Source organism: Lissotriton vulgaris, chromosome 6 (genome assembly GCF_964263255.1).
Source record: "Lissotriton vulgaris chromosome 6, aLisVul1.2, whole genome shotgun sequence".
Classification (NCBI taxonomy): Eukaryota; Metazoa; Chordata; class Amphibia; order Caudata; family Salamandridae; genus Lissotriton; species Lissotriton vulgaris.
The window spans coordinates 1,867,293,761-1,867,320,342 of record NC_141694.1 but is presented as its reverse complement, the minus strand read 5'-3'; the positions used below and the strand labels follow the sequence as shown (position 1 = coordinate 1,867,320,342).

The 26,582-nt window shown below is 54.1% G+C and overlaps 1 protein-coding gene across 2 annotated transcripts in view; it reads left to right on the top strand.

The window, feature by feature from the left end:
• The window catches only part of LOC147709694 (nigwaprin-b-like), a 110,779-nt gene extending 84,790 nt beyond the window's left edge, over positions 1 to 25,989 (top strand). For both annotated transcript variants that reach the window (XM_086925535.1, XM_086925534.1), the window contains one exon: positions 25,737 to 25,989. In XM_086925535.1, coding sequence (XP_086781661.1) covers positions 25,737 to 25,741 — 5 coding nt within the window. In that variant the 3' untranslated portion in view covers positions 25,742 to 25,989. The remainder of the gene's footprint in view (positions 1 to 25,736) is intronic.
• The last annotated feature ends 593 nt before the right edge of the window (positions 25,990 to 26,582 follow it).

Sequence of the window (26,582 nt, the reverse complement as noted above, 5' to 3'; positions counted from 1 at the left end):
TAATTTACTCAACAATACTCTTAAGACCACCAAATCATGGCTAGCACTGAATCACCTCAAACTGAATGCCTTAAAAACTGAATACCTCCTTATTGCCCAACCCGCCAAAGTCCCCACTATGCACAATTTGATAAAACACCTCACAGCACTTGATGTTCAACCAAAAAACTGTGGACTCAGTGAAATCACTCGTTATAACTTTGGATACTAACCTCAACATGCAGAAGCATATTAGCCATGCTACGAGGGGAGCAAACTTTCAGATCAATACCCTAAGGAAGCTGAAGCCCTTCCTACCTCCCAATGACAGGGGCGTGGCTTAGCGAGCCATGATGGCAGCCGCGGTCTGCTAAGGCTCCACGACCAGGGCGGCCTAACAGCTTGTACCACCTCGTCGTCCAGGGGAGAAAAAACATCACCTGACGGCGGACTCGCCGCTACTCCCGTAGATGCTGACGGAAGGCGCCATCCTACCACATCGGCGGAGCTGTAGCCGATTGCATCTGACCCCAGCCCCGGACCCAACATATTGGCCGCCCGTTACTAGCCCGGGCTCACCAGTGAAGCGAAGCGAAGCGGAGCCCAAGGTGTCTGCCGGGGACGATTCTGCCAGGCCCTGGACTCCCGAGCGGTACGTGGGGCTCCTGCCGCGTCCCCCGCTGCCACCCTCCAAGACTCTGCTGTATGCCGGGGGCACACCAAAGAGGGCAGGTGATTGATGGCGGCGCCTTTTGCTGACAACAGCGCCACCGCAAGACCATCTTCACGCACCAGCTCCGGGGACCATACCTCTGCTCTCCGCGACAGACGGACCTGGACCCGAGGGCATAGATGTGCCCCCCCTTTGCTGGCCGCGCTGCTTCGCGCCAATGGTGGCCTGACTCCAAGATGGCGCCCATGGGGACCCGCTTCCTACGACCGCAGCTACAGGCTCCAGGGACACCAACGCGCGGAGGCACAGAGGATAAGCGACACACCAGAGACTCTCCGCTGCCCCTGCATCTCCCCTCAAACCCAACAACGCCATCCGAGGGGCCAGAACACAGCTGACTCTAGTCTGACCTTAAGATGGCCGCTCCGACATCCTAAACAGACCGGAACAGTCCGCCCTTCTCGACGGCCCCCTCCCTCCTGGAAGTGTGTCACGAGGCCCCATCAGTATCCCGCTGTGGGGTGACCTGGGGAAAACCCCCCCTCCCCCGACCGCTGGCTGCGCGGTTCCGCACCTAAAAGACCGCCGGAGCCCCCGCTGGCGCCCACCCAGTGACGCTCCCAGCATCCAGTGGCCGGGCTACCCGGAAGACCCGGCGTGTGGAGGCACAGGGGGTGAGAAATGTGCCGCTAGCTCACAGCTGCCCCTGTCCAGCTGGCAACCACCTCCCTTCCAGTCCTTGGCCAAATGCTCAGGACGCATTGAACAGGAAGACACCGGCCCCCGCCTCACAAACTCGGCGGCTGGGCTACTGGACAGTTCCCACCAGGGGCATAAGTCACCAGGCCACAGTGGTATCTCGGATCTGATGCTCTGCGCGGCACCCCCCCACAGAACACGACTGGCGGAGCTGCAGGGCGGTCCCCATTGGAGGGGGGGTTATCTACGGGCGCATTAGGCCCCCTATATCAAGAAGTCCACCAACAGGGCGACGGTCTCCTGGGGACAAACTGACTCAGCCCGACCACTGGGTCTCGTCCTTCAGGAGGTACGCGCGAAACCTACAGTCGATACCATCGGGAAACCCAGGGCTGCCCAACAGACATCGGTCCCGGAGACAGCCCCCGAGAACCAGCCCAGAACCAACACGCTCCCTAAAGTACTCACGGCCCCGCCGGACCCAACCATCTCGGACAAACTGGACCAAGTCCTGGCAGCCATTGAACTCTCCAGGGCCTCCATGGAGGAACGCCTCGGCACCCTCATCACGGACATCAACCTAATCCGTGATGACCACCGTAAGTTGGCTGATAGGGTGAAGGAAGGGGAGCGCACACTCGCAGACGTACAACCCACCCTACGCGCTCAACAGCAAACCCTTCGAACAACCTTGGGACGCCTGGCTGCTGTGGAGGATCGCCTGGATGATTTGGAAGGGCGTTCCCGGCGCTGCAACATACGGGTGCTGGGTCTTCCGGAGGGCGTCTAGGGGACGCATCCCATCGAATACATGGATGCATGGGTCAAGTCCTTCACCCCGTCTAAGGACTGCACATCTTTCTTCTCCATAGAGCGTGCTCACAGGGTCCCATCAGGCAAGCCACCACCCGGCAATGCCCCCCGTCCCCTGCTGGCGAAGTTCTTGCATTTTCAAGACCGTGATGCGGTGCTGCGTGCCACCAGTCGTGCGGGTCCGCTGCAGGTCAAAAACCTGCACATCATGATATTCCCAGACTATGCCAAAGCAGTGCAAAAACTTAGAGCCTCCTTCCTGGAGGTGAAACGCCGACTGCGGGCAAATGACATCCAATACGCATTGCTATTCCCGGCCCGCCTGAAAGTTGTCCACGCTGGAACCACGCACTTCTTCTCCACAGCGACAGACGCTTGCAACTGGGCGGGCCAACACTGTACGCGGAGCCCAGCGGATGAAGAGCCGCGTAGGTGCACACAAAGGGCACCACGCAACAGGAAACGCGTCAAACAGCAGCCGCAGTCCCAAAAACAAGGTACCAGGAGGGAACCTGCGGGACGCCACGTGGTGGACTCCCCGGACATCTAACAGATTGTGCGAGAACGCCACAGGCTCTCCAGGCTGTTACTGATCTAGAGGCTCCCCAGTCTGAGGAAGACGCTGAGGGGGCTCCCCACTTTTTCTCGTCGGGAAGCGAGGACGACAGCAACGGTGCCCGTCCCACAGCTGACTCTATTACCATTCCTCCGGCCACTTCACTCCTCACTGGTACCCTCCGCTGAGGGAACCGAACACTGAACACTGTACCTTGGAGGCCGCCGACACTGATAGGCGCACGGACCAAGGTGCTTCTGACAGAAAGATACTGGTGCCAGATGTCGCTGCCCACTTACCTTATGACACTCTCCAATGACGAACATTACTCCTGCTAACGCCCCAGCGGGATCTTGCCTCGCAGACATGCACTGCCACCCCATGCATTGTTTGTTCGCTCACTTGTACTATGAACGCCAGTTTGGACGTATCAAGTTCTCAGATACGCCCCACGTATTGGGCTAGTTTTCCCACCCAGTTACAAGTAGCCCTTACCCTGTTTTCATACCCTCCGCACCCCACAGGAGACATGTACAGCGGGACAGCCAACACACCCGGGCGAAAATGGGCAGGGACCTCCAGTGGGACCGATGCAGCTCAGTCACACTTCAAGACCATGCCCTTCACCAGCACGATTGCGCTCCCCAGCGCGGGGCCAGCCCACTAAACCTCCCAATGCAGTGCGCTGATGTCAGCCTTCTCACCCTAAATGCCCGGGTCCTTCATTGACCGCGCAAGCGATATGCCACATATGCTTATATCAAACGCCAACATGCGCAAATCGCATTCCTCCAAGAGACGCACCTCGCGGCGCCAGAAGTTGCCAAACTTCGGTCTCGCTGGCGCGGCACTATCTGTGCCACATCCTACTCTGCGTTTGCGTGCGGCGCGCTAATCTGGGTTCACCCGGGCACCCCCTTTCAGGAAACCCGCAGGGTGGTGGACAGGGAGGGACGGTATGCCTTGTTGGAGGGACTGCTAGATGGGCAACCCATTTTGTTAGGCAGCATATATGCCCCAAATACTGAACAAGAAAAGTTTTGGGACTCCCTCTCTGGCGCGCTAGCTCCATTCGCATCCCTTCCCTGGGTTTTAGGGGGCGACTACAACTGTGAACTCGACGTTACACTTGACAGTTCACATCCACCTCCACTACACTCCCCGGCCCACACACGGTCAGAGCGCTTCCACCGCTGGGTTGGTCACTGGGCGTTAATAGATGCGTGGAGAGCCCATCACCCTCACACAAGGCTTTACTCGTTCCAATCCATCCCCCATAATTTACGGGTCCGCTTAGATAGATTTTTATGCACCTCATCCCTGATACCTCAGGTTCAACACGCTGACTACTTGGGCCGGATAGTCTCTGACCACGACGCACACATCTTATGCATCCGATGGAGACCCCCCCACCCACCGGTGCCCACATGGCGCCTCCCACGGGACTGCCTCACCGACTAGACTTTCCGGCACGACCATGCACTAAGTATACGAGAATACTTTGCTCATAACGCTGGGTCCGCCTCATCCAGACTAGTGGAATGGGACGCGTACAAAGTAGTGGCCCAAAGGACATGCATCAAACAAGTGGTAGGGGTCCGCCGCACATTGGAACGCACTCTTGTAAAAACCGAACACAAGCTGGCAACACTCACGAAAAAGGAGGATGCGGATGCTGCGACAGTGGCCCAGGTGGCGGAAGCCAGAACGCAGTACACCACGGCCCTGACAGATCTGCGCAAATTTAACTTTTGCGCATATGCCACCCGGGTCCACAAAGAACGGGACAAAACGGGTACACTCTTAGCCTGGTTAGCCAAGCAGGATACTGACACCAAACCCATTACGGAGATCCTGACACCCGCGGGTGTCCTAGTGCGCTCCCAACTAGACATTTTAAACGCATTTCAGCAACATTATGCTGTGGTTTATGACACCCCGACGGACCTTCGGCAGGGAGCAACCAGCCACTTTTTGGACCCCCTTCCGTTCCCGCGCATCTTGGATGCTGATAGGGACACCCTAGATGCCAAAATTTCAGAGGCTGATGTCTCTGGCGCGATCCGCACACTAGCACGAAACAAGGCGCCTGGTCTTGATGGCCTGCCCCTCGAGTACTACAGCACTTTTTCTGCCCTTTTGGTCCCCCGTCTGACCGCTATGTTTCTGGACGCATTTGAGAAAGGAGAACTTCCGGGATCTCTTCGCGAGTCCGTCATAGTAACGTTCCTTAAACCACACCAAGATCCCCAACAGTTGTCCTCCTACCGCCCCATCACACTCCTCTCTGCCGATTGCAAGGTCCTGGGTGGAATTCTAGCAACCCGGTACGAACAAATACTAGGTCCCTTGGTCCATCCGAACCAATGCGGATTCGTCCTTCCCTCGTGCGGCCTGCATTATCCTCGACCTCGAAAAGGCCTTTGACACCTTAACCTGGCCGTATTTATTCGCCGTCCTGCGTCGTGCGGGGATAGGCCCCACCCTTCTGTGATACACCAACCTGTTATACACGAACCTTACGTCTCGGGTACGGCTGGGTCGATACATTTCATCCCCGCTGCCAGTCAGGAGGGGTACCAGGCAGGGTTGCCCCCTGTTCCCTCTGATCTTTGCCCTGGCGATCCGCCTACGCCAAGAGGGAACTGCCTGGGGTATACCCATGGTGAACTCGATACACTGCGTTTCCATGTACGCAGACGACCTCATTCTATATAATAGGGATGTCGCTGCGGACTTGACACCCATATGGACGGCCCTGGCGGAGTTCGTGGAAGCGTCCGGCCTCCAGGTAATCTGGGACAAATCCACAATCTATCCCCTCCATCACTCCCTAGCCTGGCGAGAGATACGCATCGGTCCACAAACTTTACGATGGAGCACGGGCGCACCTCGTTACCTTAGGGTCAGCCTATACCACTCTCCCCCCGACATCTACGAGGGCAATCACCGTCGGGTGTTGGCAGGCATTCGGTCGTCCATGGACTTTTGTAGACGTCTCCCGATGGGACCAATCAGTAGGGTGGCCTTAGCCAAAATGATCATCGTTCCTCGACTATTATATTACTTTACAAATCTGCCAGTCATCCCACCCGGTAGCTTCATCTGCGAACTAGATGCACTCCTCCGCGCGCTCATATGGGGGACAGGCCGACACCGTATCGCGCTCACCAGACTACAGCTGCCCACCACCCAGGGGAGACTAGGCGCCCCCGCCTTTGAGTCGTATTTCCTGGCCGCACAGCTTCAGTGGCTGTCATACTGGACGGCAGGTAGGAATACCGGGGAGACCCACACTATGCGGCCTGATTCCCGTCCCAGAGCTCCGCCGACTGTTGCTCCCAGGAACCGGTCCCCGCCGGACCTATCCCTTGCAGGTATCGGTGGCTCGCCGATGTATGCAGCGGATCCATCGCATCGCGGCAGGGACCCCGTGCTACTCCCCGCGGCTACCGCTGGTCGGCTGGCCGAACTGAGAGACCGACTTCACTCCCACAATGCTCCGTTTGTGGACTGTGTCCGAGATCACAGAGGTGGAGGAGTAGTTCGCGGAGGGACAGCTTCGCTCATACGAACAACTCATGGAGGACTATGACCTCCCCCCTGGACAGTTTCTGAGCCACCGACAATTCATCACCGCCTTTCGCCCGCATTGTGATCTTCACCTCGGCTAACCCGTGACACACCCAGTCGTCCACACCATCCTGTACATGGGCATAGGTTGACACCTTGTTACCTGGCTGTATAAGTCAATTTGCGAGTTTGCGCACAAGCCCTTACTCACTTTGAGAGCCACCTGGGAGGACGAACTCGGACGCCAGCTACATGACGGAGAGTGGGTCAGGGCGCATGAATTCCCCAAGAAGGTGTCCAGAAACGCGAGATTCAAGAACGTTTAATTTTACATTTTACACAGGGCATATCAGACGCCAGCGCGACTCCAGCGCTTCTACCCAGATACGCAATTCCTCTGTCTCAGGTGTCATTCACCTGACGCATACTTCCTACACATGTTTTGGAGCTGCCCAGTTCTACAATCCTATTGGTCCACCAAACTCGCCTCTATACGCACACTCACCGGACTCGCAGTCTTAGACTAGAAGCGGTTGCCCTGGGGATTTTCCGAAGACCAAAAACACACAAAGTACAGGTCCGTTTCGCGGCATTGTCCTGCTCTTAGCTAATGAAACATCGCCATGCGCTGGTGGGCAACTTCGGGACCCCCTTTGGAGCATGGGTGGGGGCGGTACAGAAATGGGCACTAGCGGAAGAGGAACTCCTGCGAGAGGAGGAAGCCAAGGGCCACCGCAAGCACCCCATATCACTGGAGTGGGCCATGTTATCTCACCAGTTTAAACAGGCGCACGCGCGTCCCATCCCCCGATTCCCCCCAGCCCCCTCCCGCGACCCAGACAACACCCACACCGCAATAGGGTCCATTGGCGGGGATAACCATTCGCGTCAACGCACCCCCTGTTGTTCCCCCCCTCCGAGCATGCCCACCAGCAATCGCCAGGAAAACCCTAACAAGCACCGCCCGCTGCACCCCAACTGGAGGTACACTCTAACAGACAACCGCTGTAAGCTTTAAACGCCCCTGCTCCCCCCCCCCCCCCCGGCCCGTAGCGGCTGCTATCTAGACATTATACATGATCGTGCATCCTGGACCTTGTCCCCCCCCCCCTTCTTCTACCCATCCCTTCCTCTCCCAGTACCACGGCCACGGTTTATCCCCCCTGTTTTTTCTTTGGACTCACGTCTGGACAATGTCAACTGTATTAACATCCTCATCGTCCCAGGCATGTGTAAACAGTCTACTTTGTCTTTCCTTCTTTTATAGTGTATTCATCCCACTGTGACACTACTAATTGTCTTCTGATGTACTGTGAGTACTTTGAAAATGTTATTAAAAATATTTTACAAAAGAAATGGAAAAAAAAAGACCACTACAGCTCCTCTAAGAGCATCTACCAACGCGGCAGCAAGACTAATAAATGGCTAAAAAAAGGGCCCACATCTCCCCTGATCTAAAATCTTTAAATTGGCTGTCATTTGAAGCCAGAATCTAACTGAAAATAGCTTGCATGACGCACAGGGTTCTACATCACAATGCGCCCAGCTATCTCACACAAAAACTCACAATATCTGGAGGTTCAAGATCAACAAGAAGTGCTGACAACCTCCTTCTGAAACCACAAAATTCAAAAAGAAAAAAACGTATAGTCGCTCCATCTCTGGAATGGCACCTAGGATCTGGAATGCCGTACCACCAGAAATAAGACTGAACCCCTCATCCTCTTCCTTCAAACTGGAAGTAAAAAGCATCCTTATGGCTAAATTCACATAAACATTGCCTCACATGACTGTGGATCTTACATGTACAGCCTTGCTCCACGTACTGTTTTTTTTTGCCATCAATTTACTATCATCTTCCATCCATTCTTCCTTGCCACCCATTCAATGCTTGAATCTTTCTTTTACATCTGTGCGCCACTTATTTTTGTCGTTTTTACCTTCAAAGAATTTTCATCATCCATCAAACCCCATCGGTACGGTGTCGCACCTTACTTGACTTTCTCTTCTAACCATTGACTGTTCTCTGCTGCCACCCTTTTGGTCCTCATTATCCTTAAATGTTTGATTTGTCAATTGCTTTTGATGCCATCCTTACGTTACAGCTTATTTTATTGTTTGTATGTCTATGCACTTCTTTACTGTGAAGCGCTCTGATACCTGCAAGGGTCTTGTTCGCGCTCTATAAAACTTTCAAATAAATAAATAAAGTGCTCCAGAACCAGCTGCGTCTGGTTTTCCCCCACCCTGCACCCTAGAGACAAAGGGATTTGGTGTATAAAAAGAGGCTGTGACCTCATGTGCTGCTGCTGGGGCCCAGGGGAAGGCTTGCCTCCCTGGGCCCTGCCCAGCCCCTGGATTGCTGATGGATGTTGGAGGACTTTCCTTTTTCTTGGGAGCTGCTTGCTCCATCTTTTGGTGTCCAGATCTTTGTGGGACCCTCCTGCCCCCTTCACCTATGGGGGCTGTGTTCCTGGGGCCCTCCTTGTTATAGGGGTCATTTCCTGGGGCCGTTGATGCTTTATATGCCCCCCTAGCGCCCGGGAGCGATGTGCGCCTTTTCCTCATGGCCCCTTCGTAGCAGGAGTCCACCCTGCTCTTACCGTCCCATTTGGATGGAGCCTACCCCTCATTTGCGCTCTTTGGACTTATTTTATTTATTTTTCGGGTGCATACCCGCTATTTACTTTTTATTGCGAGTGAGCCTACCTCTCTAATTCTGCCCACGAAAATAGCCCCCGCCGTGGCCCGCAGCCCACCTGACTGTGGGCGGGGCCATAGGACGGAAGTCCCGAATGCGGCCGGAAGTGGTGTCACCAGAGAGGAGGTCGGGAGCCTATCCCGCCTCCTCGAGCCCAGAGAGAGAGGAAGTGAAGTCCTCCCGCGGCCCGGGGCTCCTGTGAGCTGTGGAGAGCCCCGGGGCCACCAACCAGGAAGTGTGGACGGAAGAGGAGGCAGGGTGAGTGCTGCAGGGCTCCCATGCAAGGAGGGAGCCCCGCGCCGTGAAGGAGATGGTGACGGCTCCCCCAGCGAGGCTCTTGTGAGAATGTGAGCCCCGCCACCGCCGAGAGGAGAAGGAATAATGCCGCCACAGCAGTGAGGCTCTCCCGAGTAAGAGAGAGCTCCATCCGCAGCCCCGTCGAAGAGCAGATAGAGGAGTCCCAGTGAGTGGGGACTCTTTGGGGGGATCAGTGCCTATGCGAGGCACTGAATGGTGGTCCCTGCTCCGCCCCCTCCGGAAATACCACCAGGCAAAGATTGTTGCAGCACAATAGTTTTTTGGGATCCTCGGTCCTCCGATGCAGCTCCTGAGTATTAGCCTGGAGGCGCGCCACCTGTCTCTTAAGTTGCTGAACGTCATCTTCCACTGATGATATGCGGGATTTAGTTTCAGTGATCCGGGCTGTGGCGTTTTGGAGGTCCTGCAGAATGAGGGTCATGTCCACCCGGACTTCCTCTATCTTGCCCTCAATTGATGACTGCGAGGTGTGCATGGCCTGCAGGATGGTGGACAGATTGGACGGAGGCGATGCCTCCTTGTCGGCGGCACCCCTCGTGGCCCCACCGTCGGTGGTTGTGAAACGGTCCATCTTGGTCTGAGTGGCCGGGTCCTGGCCAGACCGTTCCGGACCATGGCGGCGCTCCCGGGGGCAGATGGGAAAGTCTCAGAGTGACTCGAGGTGCAGGCGCCACCGTATCCCCCAGAGAGTCCAGGTCTAAGGAGCCAACCGAGGGGAAGGTGATGGGCCCACAGAGGCCACCCGCGGGTGAACCAGCTAGGGCAAGGACATCCGGTTAGAAGACGTGGGTCCTAGGTGCAGATCTCCAGGCTCCGACAGCAGGCCAGGGGGGAGGACTCACTGGAAGACCCCCACGCTGCTCAGGAAGCCCATTCGAACACCCCAAACTCCACTGCACCAGCCCAAGAAGAAAGGAGCACCGCCCAGCGGCCAGGCCAGCCCGAGGAGTCCCAAGCTCAGGAGATCCAAAGGAGTGCAGCAAAGGCTTAGGCCTCCCGGAAAGGGGCCTAGTGTTCAGTCAGGCCACCAAGGAGGGCGGGAAGAACAGAAGCTGTCCCCCAGAGCCCCACGGGTTGGCCCAGGATGGAGGAAGGCCCGGGAGAGGACCCCCTCACCGCCCAATATATGCGGCCAGTCGCCTATCACCAAGCACCACCCACGAGGCTAACAATCAATTAGGATGCAGCATCACTGGCAGGTCAGGAGGAGCGCGGGCCCATCGCAGTCAAGGCCCCAGGCCCAAAGACGGAAGGAACGCAGCACGGCCGCCTGAAAAAGTGGCCGAGACCACCCCGCCCCGGTGTTGAGGGGCACAAAGCGATTTCCAGGCTAGGCCGTCCGCGCTCGCAGAGGGGCCATCTACCGTCCACCACAGGACCCCCTCCCACAGCCGGGATTTACTGCCAGTGATGCGGATGAGCCGGCCCCTCTGGGCATGCACTCCCAGCCCGACGGCCGATCCCCACAGCGGTGCACCTGCACACAGGCCAGGGCAGACGTCAGCCCTAGGAGGCAGCAGGACTCACCCTCACCCAGGCCGTCACTCCGCAGCCCGCTCGGCACCCGACACAGCGGTCGAAGGGGTCAGACTACAGCGGGGTTACAGAAGACAACAGTGACTGCCGAGCTCCACAGCGGTTGCCCGCACCCAGGCCGGTAGCAGGATTCTCCGCCAGCCAGCCAGCCCGCCGCCCGACACAGCGGCCGAAGGGCTTAGACCCCCAGATGATGGCAATGGTGGCTCCCAGCGAGGATAGCCTGCCCGGCAACACCCCGCCACGCGCAGCCCGCCCGGCCCCCAGCCCTGTACTCGTGGAAAAATGCCCCGGGACGAGCATGCAGCGCTCCAGCACCCACGGCACACCGTAGGTGCCCTCAATATCTCTCCGGACGCCCCTGCTCACCGCTCCCTGCAACTGGGCTCCGAGGGTCTCAGCGCTTCAGAATGCAGCTGTCAATACGGCTGCGCCGCCATCTCGGGCCAGCGCCCTCCGAGCCAGTGATTCACACCCAGGAGGGGACCTTGTTGCCAAAATTCAGCCGCTATGGAAGCAGCCGGGTGCACGGCATTACCGGGGGCGATGATATGCAGGTAAGTGGCTCTCTTCTTGTCTGGATGGCGATCGGATGGTAGAGGGGTCCGGGAGCGCACTCAAGGTGCGACCACCATCTTTGCTCGGCAGACTCCGCCCTCTATATTGAATGTTTTAAAGAAAATAAATAGGAGGCGTTGTCTCGTGTGTAAACAAGAGTGAAGGTCTCCTTCAGTCCCGACGATGGTGCCTGAAGGAGGCTGGTGAGCCAGGTACCACTCCTACAGAATCCAATAATCCCAGAGGGATGGGGGGGTGACTCAGCATTGCAGAATTCACAAAGAGGGGCACGTGGGCCTTGACTCAGGGGAGAGCTGGGTAGGCAAGTTGAAAACAAAATGGCTCACGGAAACTCCTCCTACAATAGCCAAAATACTCTGGAAAGTGCCACAAGCACGCCACGAATGACAGACTCCCTAAACTCCAGTATAGCAGTAACTCCTTTTCGCATGAGCTGCCACCAAGTTTTGCTTCTCTTCTGGAGCTAAGTGCCTAGAAAAAGATTTAATGCTTTTATGCCACAAACAGTGAAGTGCTGAATGACAAACGATCACTTCCTGTGGTTGGGTTGCGCCGTTGTTGTGCAGCAACGGGCTGGGAGGGACAAAGGCCCCTCTGACACCAGGCCGCGTGCCTTTGGAGCAGCCCTCTGTGCCAGGGATGGTAATGGACGAGCATTGATCATCTTTCTATGCAGTGTTAATGAGCTACCCGGGTGAGAATGGAGCCCTCTGCATTCTAACACTATGCTCAGGACCCCCTCGCCTCATTAGGTCAGGCCCAAAAAAAGGCTAATGGAGCATGAGGCCGGCTTAATAGACCCAATATTAACACCGCCGCAAGAATGAGTGAGGTATTTATTACACTTAAAGAATACACGCAGATAGTAACAGACTGTTAACACTATATCAATGTCATTAAGGCAGGTCTTTGGCGCTTCCCCGAGCACAGATGCCCCTTGCAATGCATTCTTCCTCCATTGCACTGGCCGAATCACTAGGCTTCCGGAAAGGTGGAACCACTTACAAGTATGGCGTTTCAGTTCTGTAAATCTAAGTATCCTGCGCGGTTTACATCTCTCTCGTGGGCAAATCATTGGCAAATCACGAACGCCACCCAGCAATGAACAGCGCAGGCAATGAACAGCGCATATATCTGCAAATCTTGAGCCTGCCATTCAAGTAGGAAGTCATTATTGGACACAAATAAACATAATGGGGATTTGCATTTGAGTCAATCAATCAATCAAAACATTTATATAGCGCGCTACTCACCCAGAGGGTCTCAAGGCGCTTGGGGGAGGGGGGTCCGCTACTGCTCGAACAGGCAGGTCTTGAGTTGCTTCCTGAAAGAGAGGTGGTCTCGGGTCAGGCAGAGGTGGATGGGGAGGGAGTTCCACATCTTGGCAGCCAGGTAGGAGAAGGATCTTCCTCCCGTTGTGGCTCGTCGGATGCGGGAGACAGCGGCGAGGGCATGGCTGGTCGATCGTAGCTGGCGGGTGGGAGTGTAGAAGGTCAGGCCATCTTGCTTGCTGTCGTAGCTCCTTCTCCGGGGCGGTAGTTTTTGAGGTCATGGGGTCTGCTGATGGTTTCTTCAGTAGGGCGCTGAGTTCGGCGTGCTTCCGGCTCTCTGGGAAGGTGGCGGTGTTGAAGGAGGCGTTGATGATGTCCCGTAGATGGGGTGCGTTGACGGAGTCGGCCTTGTTGAAGACGTGGTGGGGGCAGGGGTCCGTTGGAGATCCGGAGTGGATGGAGTTCATTGTGCGGATGGTGTCTTCGGTGTTGACCGGGGTCCAGGCGCGGAGGGTGGTGGTGGGGGCCGTTGGTACGGTCGTAGGGTGCGTCGGCTGTGTGCTGAAGCTGGTGTGTATGTCTGCGATATTGCTGTGGAAGAACGCAGCGAGCGAGTTGCAGAGGTCTTGCGAGGGAGTGATGTCGTTGTTTCCGGCGCTGGGGTTGTAGAGCTCTTTGACGATGTTGAAGAGTTCCTTGCTGTTGTGGGCGTTGTTGTCTAGTCGTTCCTTGAATGCGGTTTTCTTGGTGGTGTGGATCAGCTGGTGATGTTTTCGGGTGGCGAGCTTGAGGGCGGTCATGTTGTCTGTTGTTGGGTCTCTGCGCCTGGCTTTCTCGAGGTCCCGGCAGTTCTTCTTGGAGCTCTTGAGTTCGTCGGTGAACCAGGATGCTTTCTTGGTGCCGGGTCTGGTGGGGGGGGTCTTCAGTGGAGCGAGGTCGTCTGTGCAGTTGCTGATCTACTTTGTGAGGTTGTTGGCGGCTTGGTTGGGGTTCGCTGAGCTGGCGGGAGGGTTCTGGCTCAGGGATGTGGCGAGCTGGTCGGCTGTGATCTTGTTCCAGCTTCTGCGGGGGACCTGTTGCTGGTGGTGGTGGTGCGTGGTCTTGCTGAAGCTGAAGTGGACGCAGCTGTGGTCTGTCCAGTGGAGTCCGGAGGCGTGGCTGAAGGAGATGTCCTTGCTGGAGGAGAAGACGGGGTCTAGCGTGTGGCCGGCGTAGTGGGTGGGGTGGTCACCAGTTGCTTGAGTCCGAGGTTGGCGAGGTTGTCCAGCAGGGTGGTGGTGTTGCGGTCGTTGTTGTTCTCCAGGTGGAAGTTGAGGTCCCCGAGGAGGATGTAGTCAGCGGAGGGGAGGGCGTGCAGGCTGATGAAGTTGGCAATGTCTTCGCTGAATTGTGTGCGTGGTCCCGGGGGTCTGTAGATGAAGGTGCCTCTGAGGGTGGTCTTGGGGTCGGTGTGTATCTGGAAGTGCAGGTGTTCGGCGGCTGTGAGGGTGTCGTCGGAGTTAGTCATGATGCGGATGGTGTTCTTGTGGACGATGGCGATGCCTTCACCAGTCTGGTTGACGCGGTCCTTTCGGGTGATCTTGTAACCGTCCGGGATAGCGATGGCGATGTTGGGTGCTGAGGAGGCGTTCATCCAGGTTTCCGTGAGGAGGGCGACATCTGGAGATGTGGTGTCGAGGAGGTTCCAGAGTTCCACGGCGTGTCTGTGGATGGAGCGGGTGTTGAGCAGGATGCACTTCAGGTGGTTGCTGCTGGTGCTCGTCTCGGCGGGTGCGGTGCAGGTCCGGATGCAGGAGAACTTGCAGGATTGGCAGGTGGAGGGTCCGTGGGTGCGTCCTGGGGTAGCTGGGTGGCAGCCGGGGATCCGGCCGGTGTTGAGTGCGTTGAGGGTGGCGTAGTTGTAGGTCCGGCGGGTGGGCTGGCATCCTTGGGGGCCAGGGGGTCTGGCGCTGGGCGCGGTCCAGGCACGGACGGGCGCAGACGGGCTTGCCTTTGGTGCGCGCGCCCGCTGCGCGCCAACGCTGCGCGTACGCATGCACTCTGCCATAAATAGAGAGTGGGGGGGCAGGCGAGGGAGGGGCAGCTGGGAGGCAGGAGCGGGGTGGCAAGTGGGGGGGGAGCGGTGAGGTGATGCGGAGGAGGCGTGGGTGGGGCCGCGGGGGAGCAGCGGCATGAGCGGGGTGGGGCAGGGGAACAGCTGAGACGAGACACGGAGCGAAAATACAAAAATACAATGGAGACACGGAGCAAAAGTACACAATTACAATGGAGACACGGAGCGAAAATACAAAAATACAATGGAGACACGGAGCAAAAGTACACAATTACAATGGAGACACGGAGCAAAAGTACACAATTACGGGGGAGGAGCTACGCTAGCAAGCAAGATGGCCGCATAAGCTCCCGGCTCTGCCGACCTCCGCCAGCTGCTCGTATATCCTGCAAGTTATCCTGTTTCCACACCGGACTCCCGTGTACACGAGGAGCGACTGACTCTGAAGGCGCAATCCCGAACTTTTTACCACATCGGGTGACGAAGATACGCCGTGTTTCATTCTCGGCCTACCTCAGAGTAGAAGCCGGGCCTCGATTTCCAACCCATCCGGGCTGGAGTTGAACAACATCGGCTGTGAACTTTGGGCTTCGTCCGGTCTCCCGAACGGAGACACACTTTACCTGTTTTTAACGGCGATTTTGTATCCTGCATGCACCGCACACGCTGCAGCATGACACCTCGTTTGCTGCAGCCCTGTATCCGACGCCCAGCGACATCGTAAGCCTTTCGGGGGGTGCGAACGGGAGCCCTGACCAGTGGCGAAGGTGCAGAAATCGTGAGGTGAGAGCGCCCATTGTTGTTGTCCGCTCCGGTTGTGCCTGCTACCCCGGAGTAGTCGACCTCTGGGGTTCACATCCTGATCTGTCGCTTCGCGAGAGGAGATGGAGGGGGCAGAAGACACACCACCACTGCACGCCGTAATGGCGGCCATTAGAGCGCTCCACTCACAGATCATCGTCAACTACCAGGCACTGTCGTAACAATGGATGATCTTTGCCGGAGACCGGACGGTGGCTTTTCGCCATCATCTCAGCCAGCTATACTACCCACGGAACATTGTATGCTCAACTTTGAGGACCCTGTGCGGAAGCCGGATTCTGTGTGCGCTGCTGATTCCTACAAGACAGATCACGCGCCCGTGAACATTGTCAGCGTCCCCTGCTTGAGCTATATCCCGCTGACTATCACTATGGGTAACCTCGAGTGCCTCAACAAGATCACCTGTGACTATTGGAGAGTTTTATCTTTTAAGCTTTTCCTCGCTTGCTCTGTGGATATCGTGAACTTTTCTCCTTTATTTGGTTTGCTCATACTGACTGGAACTTTTATGAAAGCCTTGCCTCTCTCATCGTTGCTGTGGTCTGGGTTATAAGTGCTCTAGTGAAGAATCGCACTGGCCAGGGTTAACTTGTGGGGTTTTTAGGGTTCGGAAAACTAATTTCATCTGCTGCTGGGATTGTGACCTGTAAAGTGCGGGAGTCAGGTGGTATGTATCATGCTTCCCCGGATTGATTGTGTATTTCGCTGCATTCTATTTTGATCTTGTTTCGGGGTGGTCACATCTGGTGGGGGGTAAGGGAGTCCGGGAGTGTGTTTTTGTCTCTCCTCCTCCGCTTCTCTTCTCTTTTTGGGACGTTTCTGGGCGACCGGCCCGCTGCTAGTGGGTTAGGCCATAGCCATTGCATGGGTGCCGGTGGTGGGGGGGTTTGTTATTTTGCCTTTGGTTTGTTCTATGGCCCCTTTTTCTTTCTTTCTCTCTCTTTTTAGGGTATTCCTCTGGGCGACAGGCATGCTGCTAGTGGGGTAGGCCGTAGCCATTGCAGGGGTGCAGGGTGTGGGGTGCGTGGGGGGTTTGTTATTTTGCCTTTGTTGTGTTCTATGGCCCCCTTTTCTTTCTTCTTGCAGGGTCCGGTAGCAGTACTTTCGGTTTCATCCTGAAGTATACGAGTGGGCGGGGTCTGGGGTGGGCGGCTATGATGAGAGATCGGTAGTTTTGTTCTTCACCCTTAGTGAACCTATTAGCGCTTGCGTCTTCACTGTTTCTCTAACTTGATCCACGACTACTTTCTCACACCTACCCGCATTTATTATACCTTCGAGTGTGTAGCTCCGGATATCCTGTATCTTCTTCTTTAGCTTGTCTCCGGGGGGGGGGGGAGGGGAGTTAAATGTAAAATTAAACCTTATGTATATCCTTGCTCCGAAATTTTTTCAATGCACCGTATATCCTTTGCTGCTGCCGGACCCCAGGGTTGCCGGCTGAAGAGCTGTGTTATTGGAACACCTGATACGTATCGCTTATATGTGGTGACCGGCCCCTGTGGTTGTAGGGCAACTTCTGTACTTTTTGTTAAACGATATAATAAAGGTTTTCAAAAAAAATAAAAAGTACACAATTACAATGGAGTCACGGAGCACAAGTACAAAATTACAATGGGCACAGCAGAAGGGCAACAACAGGCGGAGGGGCAGGGGAACACTCTGGGGAGCACAGGCGGCAGGGGAGTGACGGTAAAATCAACAAAACACGGGCAAAACACGAATGGCAACAGGCAAACCTTAGCAGGCACGATAGAGTGGGCAGGGACAGGGGACCACTCCACACAGAGACAGAGACTCGGCTTGGCAGCGGCGGCGGGAGGAGCGACCCGGTCTGACCAGGTCAGGTCAGGTCACAGCTCCTCGCCCCGTGTGCCAGGCTTAAATACTACTTAGTGGGAGGGAGGGGCAGCTGGGAGGCGGGAGCGGGGTGGCGAGTGGGGGGGGAGCGGTGAGGTGATGCGGAGGGGGCGTGGGTGGGGCCGGGGGGGGAGCAGCGGCAGGGAGCGGGGTGGGGCAGGGGAACAGCTGAGACGAGACACGGAGCGAAAATACAAAAATACAATGGAGACACGGAGCAAAAGTACACAATTACAATGGAGACACGGAGCAAAAGTACACAATTACAATGGAGACACGGAGCACAAGTACAAAATTACAATGGGCACAGCAGAAGGGCAACAGCAGGCAGAGGGGCAGGGGAACACTCTGGGGAGCACAGGCGGCAGGGGAGCGACGGTAAAATCAACAAAACACAGGCAAAACACGAATGGCAACAGGCAAACCTTAGCAGGCACGAGAGAGCGGGCAGGGACAGGGGGCCACTCCACACAGGGGCAGAGACTCGGCTTGGCAGCGGAGGCGGGAGGAGCGACCGGGTCTGACCATGTCAGGTCAGGTCACAGCTCCTCGCCCTGTGTGCCAGGCTTAAATACTACTTAGTGGGAGGGAGGGGCAGCTGGGAGGCGGGAGCGGGGTGGCGAGTGGGGGGGAGTGGTGAGGTGATGCGGAGGGGGCGTGGGTGGGGCCGCAGGGGAGCAGCGTCAGGGAGCGGGGTGGGGCAGGGGAACAGCTGAGAAAAGACACGGAGAGTACACAATTACAATGGAGTCACGGAGCACAAGTACAAAATTACAATCGGCACAGCAGAAGGGCAACAACAGGCGGAGGGGCGGGGGAACACTCTGGGGAGCACAGGCGGCAGGGGAGTGACGGTAAAATCAACAAAACACGGGCAAAACACGAATGGCAACAGGCAAACCTTAGCAGGCACGATAGAGTGGGCAGGGACAGGGGACCACTCCACACAGGGACAGAGACTCGGCTTGGCAGCGGCGGCGGGAGGAGCGACCCGGTCTGACCAGGTCAGGTCAGGTCACAGCTCCTCGCCCCGTGTGCCAGGCTTAAATACTACTTAGTGGGAGGGAGGGGCAGCTGGGAGGCGGGAGCGGGGTGGCGAGTGGGGGGGGAGCGGTGAGGTGATGCGGAGGGGGCGTGGGTGGGGCAGGGGGGGAGCAGCGGCAGGGAGCAGGGTGGGGCAGGGGAACAGCTGAGACGAGACACGGAGCGAAAATACAAAAATACAATGGAGACACGGAGCAAAAGTACACAATTACAATGGAGACACGGAGCAAAAGTACACAATTACAATGGAGACACGGAGCACAAGTACAAAATTACAATGGGCACAGCAGAAGGGCAACAGCAGGCAGAGGGGCAGGGGAACACTCTGGGGAGCACAGGCGGCAGGGGAGCGACGGTAAAATCAACAAAACACAGGCAAAACACGAATGGCAACAGGCAAACCTTAGCAGGCACGAGAGAGCAGGCAGGGACAGGGGGCCACTCCACACAGGGACAGAGACTCGGCTTGGCAGCGGAGGCGGGAGGAGCGACCGGGTCTGACCATTTCAGGTCAGGTCACAGCTCCTCGCCCTGTGTGCCAGGCTTAAATACTACTTAGTGGGAGGGAGGGGCAGCTGGGAGGCGGGAGCGGGGTGGCGAGTGGGGGGGAGTGGTGAGGTGATGCGGAGGGGGCGTGGGTGGGGCCGCAGGGGAGCAGCGTCAGGGAGCGGGGTGGGGCAGGGGAACAGCTGAGACGAGACACGGAGAGAAAATACAGAAATACAATGGAGACACAGAGCAAAAGTACACAATTACAATGGAGGCACGGAGCAAAAGTACACAATTACAATGGAGACACGGAGCACAAGTAAAAAATTACAATGGGCACAGCAAAAGGGCAACAACAGGCGGGGGCAGGGGAGCGACGGTAAAATCAACAAAACACGGGCAAAACACGAATGGCAACAGGCAAACCTTAGCAGGCACGAAAGAGCGGGCAGGGACAGGGGGCCACTCCACACAGGGGCAGAGACTCGGCTTGGCAGCGGCGGCGGGAGAAGCGACCGGGTATGACCAGGTCAGGTCAGGTCACAGCTCCTCGCCCCGTGTGCCAGGCTTAAATACTACTTAGTGGGAGGGAGGGGCAGCTGGGAGGCGAGAGCGGGGTGGCGAGTGGGGGGGGAGCGGTGAGGTGATGCCGAGGGGGCATGGGTGGGGCTGCGGGAAGCAGCGTCAGGGAGCGGGGTGGGGCAGGGGAACAGCTGAGACGAGACACGGAGCGAAAATACAAAAATACAATGGAGACACGGAGCAAAAGTACACAATTACAATGGAGACACGGAGCAAAAGTACACAATTACAGTGAAGACACGGAGCACAAGTACAAAATTACAATGGGTACAGCAGAAGGGCAACAACAGGCGGAGGGGCAGGGGAACACTCTGGGGAGCACAGGCGGCAGGGGAGCGACGGTAAAATCAACAAAACTCGGGCAAAACACGAATGGCAACAGGCAAACCTTAGCAGGCACGAGAGAGCGGGCAGGGACAGGGGGCCACTCCACACAGGGGCAGAAACTCGGCTTGGCAGCGGCGGCGGGAGGAGCGACCGGGTCTGACCAGGTCAGGTCAGGTCACCGTCATACAGAGTTCACTCAGCCCTTCTCTGTGAGCAGGCAGCTTGCGTTATTCTAATATCAGTTTGCGAAAGGAAGTGCGGGCAGGCTGAGTTGCGTCTGTACACACAGCAGGCAGCGCAGATTACCAGCTGGACCCGCTCCTTCGCCAGCCTGCCTCCGCTGCACTCCACATGCACCACCAGCCATGCACTGAGAGCCCATTCAATCCCGGCCTGTCAGCGAAGGCCTCCGCGCGCATGCCAATTATTGGACATTGTGAGAGGGAGGAAGGACCCGGCCCGGGACCACCGGCTGCAGCCGTGAGTACCAGCCAGGCGTCCTCCCACAGCGAACGCGCCTCACGGGCAAGCAAATGCGGAGCCCATTCAAAGATTCGGATACCTACTCTATTCATTAAATATGAATGGAACGGAAGGCTGTTCTTGTGTATTTATTGCAACAAAAACAAGCCTGGGAGTAGTGCGCGAGCGCACCCTGACCTAAACAAATGGCCCCTGCACCACTGCTGGCGTTTCATTGGTTGTACGGGGAAAACAAGTGTGCACATGCTGATTAAACCACATGGCCCCTGCTGGCTCCCGAGAGCAAAACGCTCTGGGAGTAAACCTTTTAAAAGAAGCTGGGACATCCACACACCTTTGGCCAATTGCATAATAAAGCCAGACGCATGGGCCAATAGCGTGTGAGCGCCACATGCACGAGCTTTTAGGAAGCGCTGTGCTAGGCTCAACCTAAAAAAGAAAGCATGAGTCTACCGGGTCTACCGGCACTCATGAAGGCTGCTGGGTGCCAGACACCCACTAGAAGGAGTGGTGCGTGCATCCCGATGACGCTAGCCTCCACTCCCTCAAGGTCCCTCGAGTTCTCCTTGAGCTTGGAGACCTACACCTGTTACAGGCTGCACCTAAAAGCTGGAGTCTTTGTGAAATGAAACTGTGGGGGGTCAGGAGCTGTCTTATAGTATCAATCTCCGGGCAAGAGATGTTCGAGGGTGCCGCACAGATGAGCGGCGACGTGTTGAGTGGGCACTTGTGTTATGTGGACGCTGTTGCGCATGATATCTTGATATATGGCATTTAATATGACCTTACACAATTACCACGTGTGTGCAGCTCTTTCCTACCTGTGCAGATACATTCGAACATGGCAGGGAAGAACATGCATCTGTGCTCTCTCGTGAGAGGCTGTATATATTACATGTTTGCATGGTATTCTGTGCCCTAGATCAAAGCCAATTAAGGAGGATGCCCACGTGGTGAGTACCCAGATTTTCCTACCCGCCCTCTCTCTTGAGGTTGCACCGTGGAGAGCATGTTGTCAACGGATCGCAGCACTGAAGACGTCTGCGCAGAAGGAGTTCGCAGTGCACATATAAGGTCCTAAAGGCGAGTCTGATTGCATTGCAAATGCTTGTTAACATGAGAGGCGGTAGGTCGGAAGGGTACGGATAAAGGCAGCAAATAACTGAGCACCTGCCACTTGACATATTGGAGGGAAGCCATGAGCCAGACCTAGTGTTCGCCCTGGGCCCATCCCCCGTGAGGCGAGAAGGCTGCTAAAGAGCCACTCGCTGTGGAAAGAGATACAGTGCCAATCTTGGGGGCTGATTGGTAGACTAGCAAGGGAGGGTCCCCCCTTTCAAAGACTGACCGCAGGGGATGCAACAGGAGTGGGAATCTGCGCATCCTATGGTGGAAGGGCCCATGAAGAACCCAAATAGCGCAGACTGCCATTTGACACAGTTAAGAACCAGTCGCTGGCGCAAACTCGGAACATGGCAGAAGAGACCACAATGGCAGCTATGGCTGGAGATCCTCACACAGACATGTAGGCACTGATGGTAGGTTTTAAAGCGCTGGAGTCCAGTGCTTTAAATGGGCCAGTACTCACTGGAACTGAGTACCAGCACTTCTCATTTTTACCGCTCTGAGTACTGGCATTTCTCATTTTTACCGCTCTGAGTACCGGCACTTCTCATTTTTACCGCTCTGAGTACTGGCATTTCTCATTTTTACTGCTCTGAGTACCGGCACTTCTCTGCTGCCAAGGAGAGTACCGGTACTCATCAAACGTAGGTTGATTGTTGCTTTGTCTCACGCGCACGAAGGAGGCTGTCTGACAGCCAAAGCGTCTCTAGCCCAAGCTGAGCCACCTCTAAACAATTCAGCATGGCTCATCTGCATAATGTCTGGTGTTCACCACCACGCTGTGTTTAACAGAGCAGGGACCATTCAGGCCCTATGCTGTCAATCACATTCACACCATGGTGTGCATTTGTGCACACACTCAAATCCAGGCATCCCGCTGACAGCAGCAATAGCAGTAATTAAGAAAGCCACGGGAGATAAGGGGTGTACAATGGCCTACTGTTATACTACTCGTGAGTTATTTGCAGAACTGCAACCCCTCACATCTAGGCCTAAGGATATATGGCAACCCCTGAGGGACTAGCTGAGAGAATGTGAAACGCGAGCACCAGCCAGACTACAGATAATGCTACGTAGATTCACAACTACACACATCCCCTCAAGCTAACATCGGCACCACAACAAAACACTAAACTTACAGATCTAACACTTTTGGACCCAACTGGGCTACTGTATCAGACAAATATTCAAAATGTATTGTCTTGTACTAAACTACTGCATATTTGCCATATATTGTCATTTAATTTTCCTAAATTAATGTTAAACTAAAAGCACTGTGGCAAGCTATAAATGTATGACACTGCGACCTTTAAATTTAAGTAAAGGTAAAAAAAAATGTTTGAATTATAGATTGCAATAAATTAATGCAGATCTGAAACATAAAATCCGATAATGTAGAATTTTGAGCTCATAAGTTAATTAAGTTACATGTTTATGATGTGGGCTGAATTGTTTTTATATTTCAGAATAGGAGTTTGGTTGTACTAGGCATTGGGCATTTGCTAGAGATTCAATGGTCTGCTATACAAAGGATTTTATATTCATGTAACATCCTGACTTAAGATTATTTCATAGCAGGGAAAACATTTGCTAATCAATATTGATAGCCTTAAGCCATGGAAAACGTTTTTACAAAACTTTTATACCTTTATAACCTTTTTTGATTGTCTTAATGCTATCTTGGCCTGGAAAAATGATCTTAAGTGATGTTCATTATGTATGTTGAATGATGGTCAGTGAAAAGTATTTCTGCACCTGGCACATGCAGCTGCAAAATACAACTGCTCACTTACCATGCTTTATGAAGCTCAACTACTTGCAGATATGAAAATAAAGTGTGGTCTGCCCTGATCACAGTATGAAATAGTGCGGCTTGGCTTGATCTCTTCCTTGGTCTAAAGTCTGGTTAAATGTGACTCTGTATAGATTGACTTCAGTAAATGTAAATGTAAATGTATGTGTCTTGTAAAGCGCACTGCTGCCCTGAGGCGTCGTGGCGCTGTAGACCGCTGGGGAACCCGTCCTGGCTATCCCTGTGAGATGGTCCCTACTGGTATCTCCAAGGTGAAACCAGGCATCCCCGGGGAATGTGGGGGACCGTTGTAGAGATGAGGCAAGCTAATGCCCAGAGTTGCCGAGTGTGATCCCTGGTTAGAGTCGGCACAAGGCGAGAATTATCGAGTCCGCTGACCCTGGTCCACGACCCTGCCGCGTCGGGAATTGAACCCTGGTCCTGGGCCGTTCTCTGCTTCGGGTCTGCCGCCTCTAACCAGTGAGCCACCCCACTCCACTTCAGTCACCTTGCTGCTCTGCTGGATTGGGAAAAGGCAGGAATGCACCATACTTAAAAATATATGGCACATTCCTGTTATTTCCTAGCGCTGGTGAGCTATATACTGCCTAGCGCCAAAGCAGGCACACTTGCCTGTGTTTTGGAGGATTGTTCTTGTGCACGTAGGGACCCCTTTCTATACAAAAACAATAACAAGGCATTTTCCTCATTGTATGTGTGCTGCAGAACGTGGAGGTACCATGGAGAAATAAAGATATTTCAACGCCTCACCTGGGGAGGCATAGCAGTGTGATGCACTCCCAGGCCTACCACTAATGGTAAATCTTTGAATGTGTCAGAGTCCATGGGTGGATGCATGGTAACGCAAAGCTTTGCGTTACTCTAGATGTATCAAGCCATTCAGGGACACACAAGGTGGCCTTGCCTGGCTTCATAAATCAAACTTTAGAGTTGCATTGCTCTTGCACCCCCATGCCAGGCTCAAGGGCAACTCTCTTTCATTATTATACCCCTTATTGTTATGTTATTTTAAAATTTCTTATAAAGCGCTTGTTCACTGATTTATTTCTTGGCACTGAACCTAGAAAAAAACAATTTGCTGTGACCTCATTTAATTAGTTGTCATCAAGTCTAATTATAGGCTTGGATAAATAGCCAGGTCTTAAGAAGTCTACGGAATTTCATATGTTCCGTATAGGTTCTAATGTCTGATGGGAGAGTGTTCCAGAAGCGGGGGGCCAATACTGCAAACCTGCAACCACCTATTCGTTTCCGTTTATAGGAAGGAATGGTTAGAAGATTCTTGTGAGCAGAGCGTAGGCTCCGTACAGGTAAATATTTTTAGACAAGTCTGGATATAAATTTTGGGATAGCACCATGCAAAGCTTTAAATATAAAGCAACCAACTTTAAACACACATCTTTGCAAGATGGGGATCTAGTGTAGCTCTTCATAGTGGGAGAGGTGTGTTCCCATCTAGGTTGTTGAGAGATCAGCCCTGCTACCTGGTTCTGAACCATCTGCAGTTTTTTTGTAAGATAGAGCGGGATGCCAAAGTAAAGAGAATTGGCATAATCCAGGTGAGATATCACCATGGCTAGGACCACCTGGATTAAGGCTTCCCGAGTGAGTAATCTCCTAATCTTCCTTATCTTCCTCAGCTGGAAGAAACAGGTGGAGGTCACGGCTCTTATCTGAGATTTCATAATGAGATCACTATTGATGATCACTCCCAGACATTTGTAGCTGAGGAAGAAGGGTTAGGTGGGGAGCCAAGATCACTTGGCCAGAAATGAGTGTTCCAGGGGTTCAAGGGACCACCTATCAGAATCACTTCTGTTTTATCTGGGTTCAGTTTTAACTTGTTGTTATTCATCCAGTCACGTATATGTAGCATTGTTGCCTGGAATTCAGAGATCGAATCAGATGAATTATCGATTCAGAACGCCAGTTGCAGATCATCTGCATAATTATATGTGCATACCTTCCTGTTTTTCAAAGAGTGAAGTAAGGGAAGAAGGTAAAGATTAAATAGGTGAGGGGACAATGAGGAACCCTGTGGCACTCCACATGTTGTTGCCATTTTAGGTGCAGAGAATTGTGAAAGGCGAACTTATTGAGTACGTTCCTTAAGAAAGGACTCCGCCCAATTGGACACCGTCCCTTAAATTCCGGCCATCCTGACACGGTCGATCAGGATACCATGATCAACCGTGTCAAATGCTGCTGACAAATCCAGCAGCACCAAGGCCTGGGGGGAGCCCTTATCGGCTTCCTTTCTAAGCGTTTCCAATACAGTGAGTATTACTGCCTCGGTAGAGTGGGCCGGGCAGAACCCTGCTTGGTTAGGATGAAGATACTCCAACTGTGTATTTACATCGCATTGCAAGGATTTCTGGTGTATTTAGGATTGCTTCTGTGTATACATTTATATTCACTATTATTTTCTTTACTGCTTTAGACTGATGAAGCCTGTCTTGGATCACCCGTCAACGCCCTGCTGAGATCATCCTATCACACGTGGCAGGAGAACCTTGGGCCGATGATGGAGTCTTCTATCTCTATAACTGTGATTTTGCGCATCCACCTTTGGGTTGAGTGTTGTAGATTAGGCCAGTGGGAGAGGCATGATGTGTTAGCTTTAAAGTGCAACGATCATAAGTTCTACATTGTGAACATGCAGTCATTCAATCAAAATAAAGTCTCTATGAAATATTGAACAGGGTTTTATTTTTGATGATTCAAGACAATGACAGTGGAAGACAGACATAAGAAGGGCGGGGTCATTGACGTGACAGGATTCATTTAAGGCAGCAGTGGGTACCATGGTCCGAGACGTCCACAGAGTCACAGGGCCCGATTCACAAAGATAAACCTAAACTTTTGGTTAACTTTGCTACTTTTCAGTATTCACCAATATAAACTTAGACCAAAAGTTTAACTTTACTACTTTTCAGTATTCACAAAGCTAAGTTACTACTAGTAACGTTTGTGAATACTGAAAAGTAATTCCTATGTAAAGTGGTATCTCATGTATCCATGGGCTATTAATTAAATGCTACTCGTGGGCCTGAAGCACTGCTTGTGCCACCCACGAACATAGCTTTTCAAACTTGTCCCAGGCCTGCATTCAGGCCCTGCATGCGCAGTTTACTGCCTCATTGACTTGCCATTTTAAACTGCTTACCTAGCCTTAAACACCACTTTTATTACACATAGTTCACCCCAAGGAAGGCCCTGTGGGAAGGGTGCTGTGTAAGTAAAAGGTAGGAAATGTGCCTATATGTGTGACATATCCTTGTAGCGA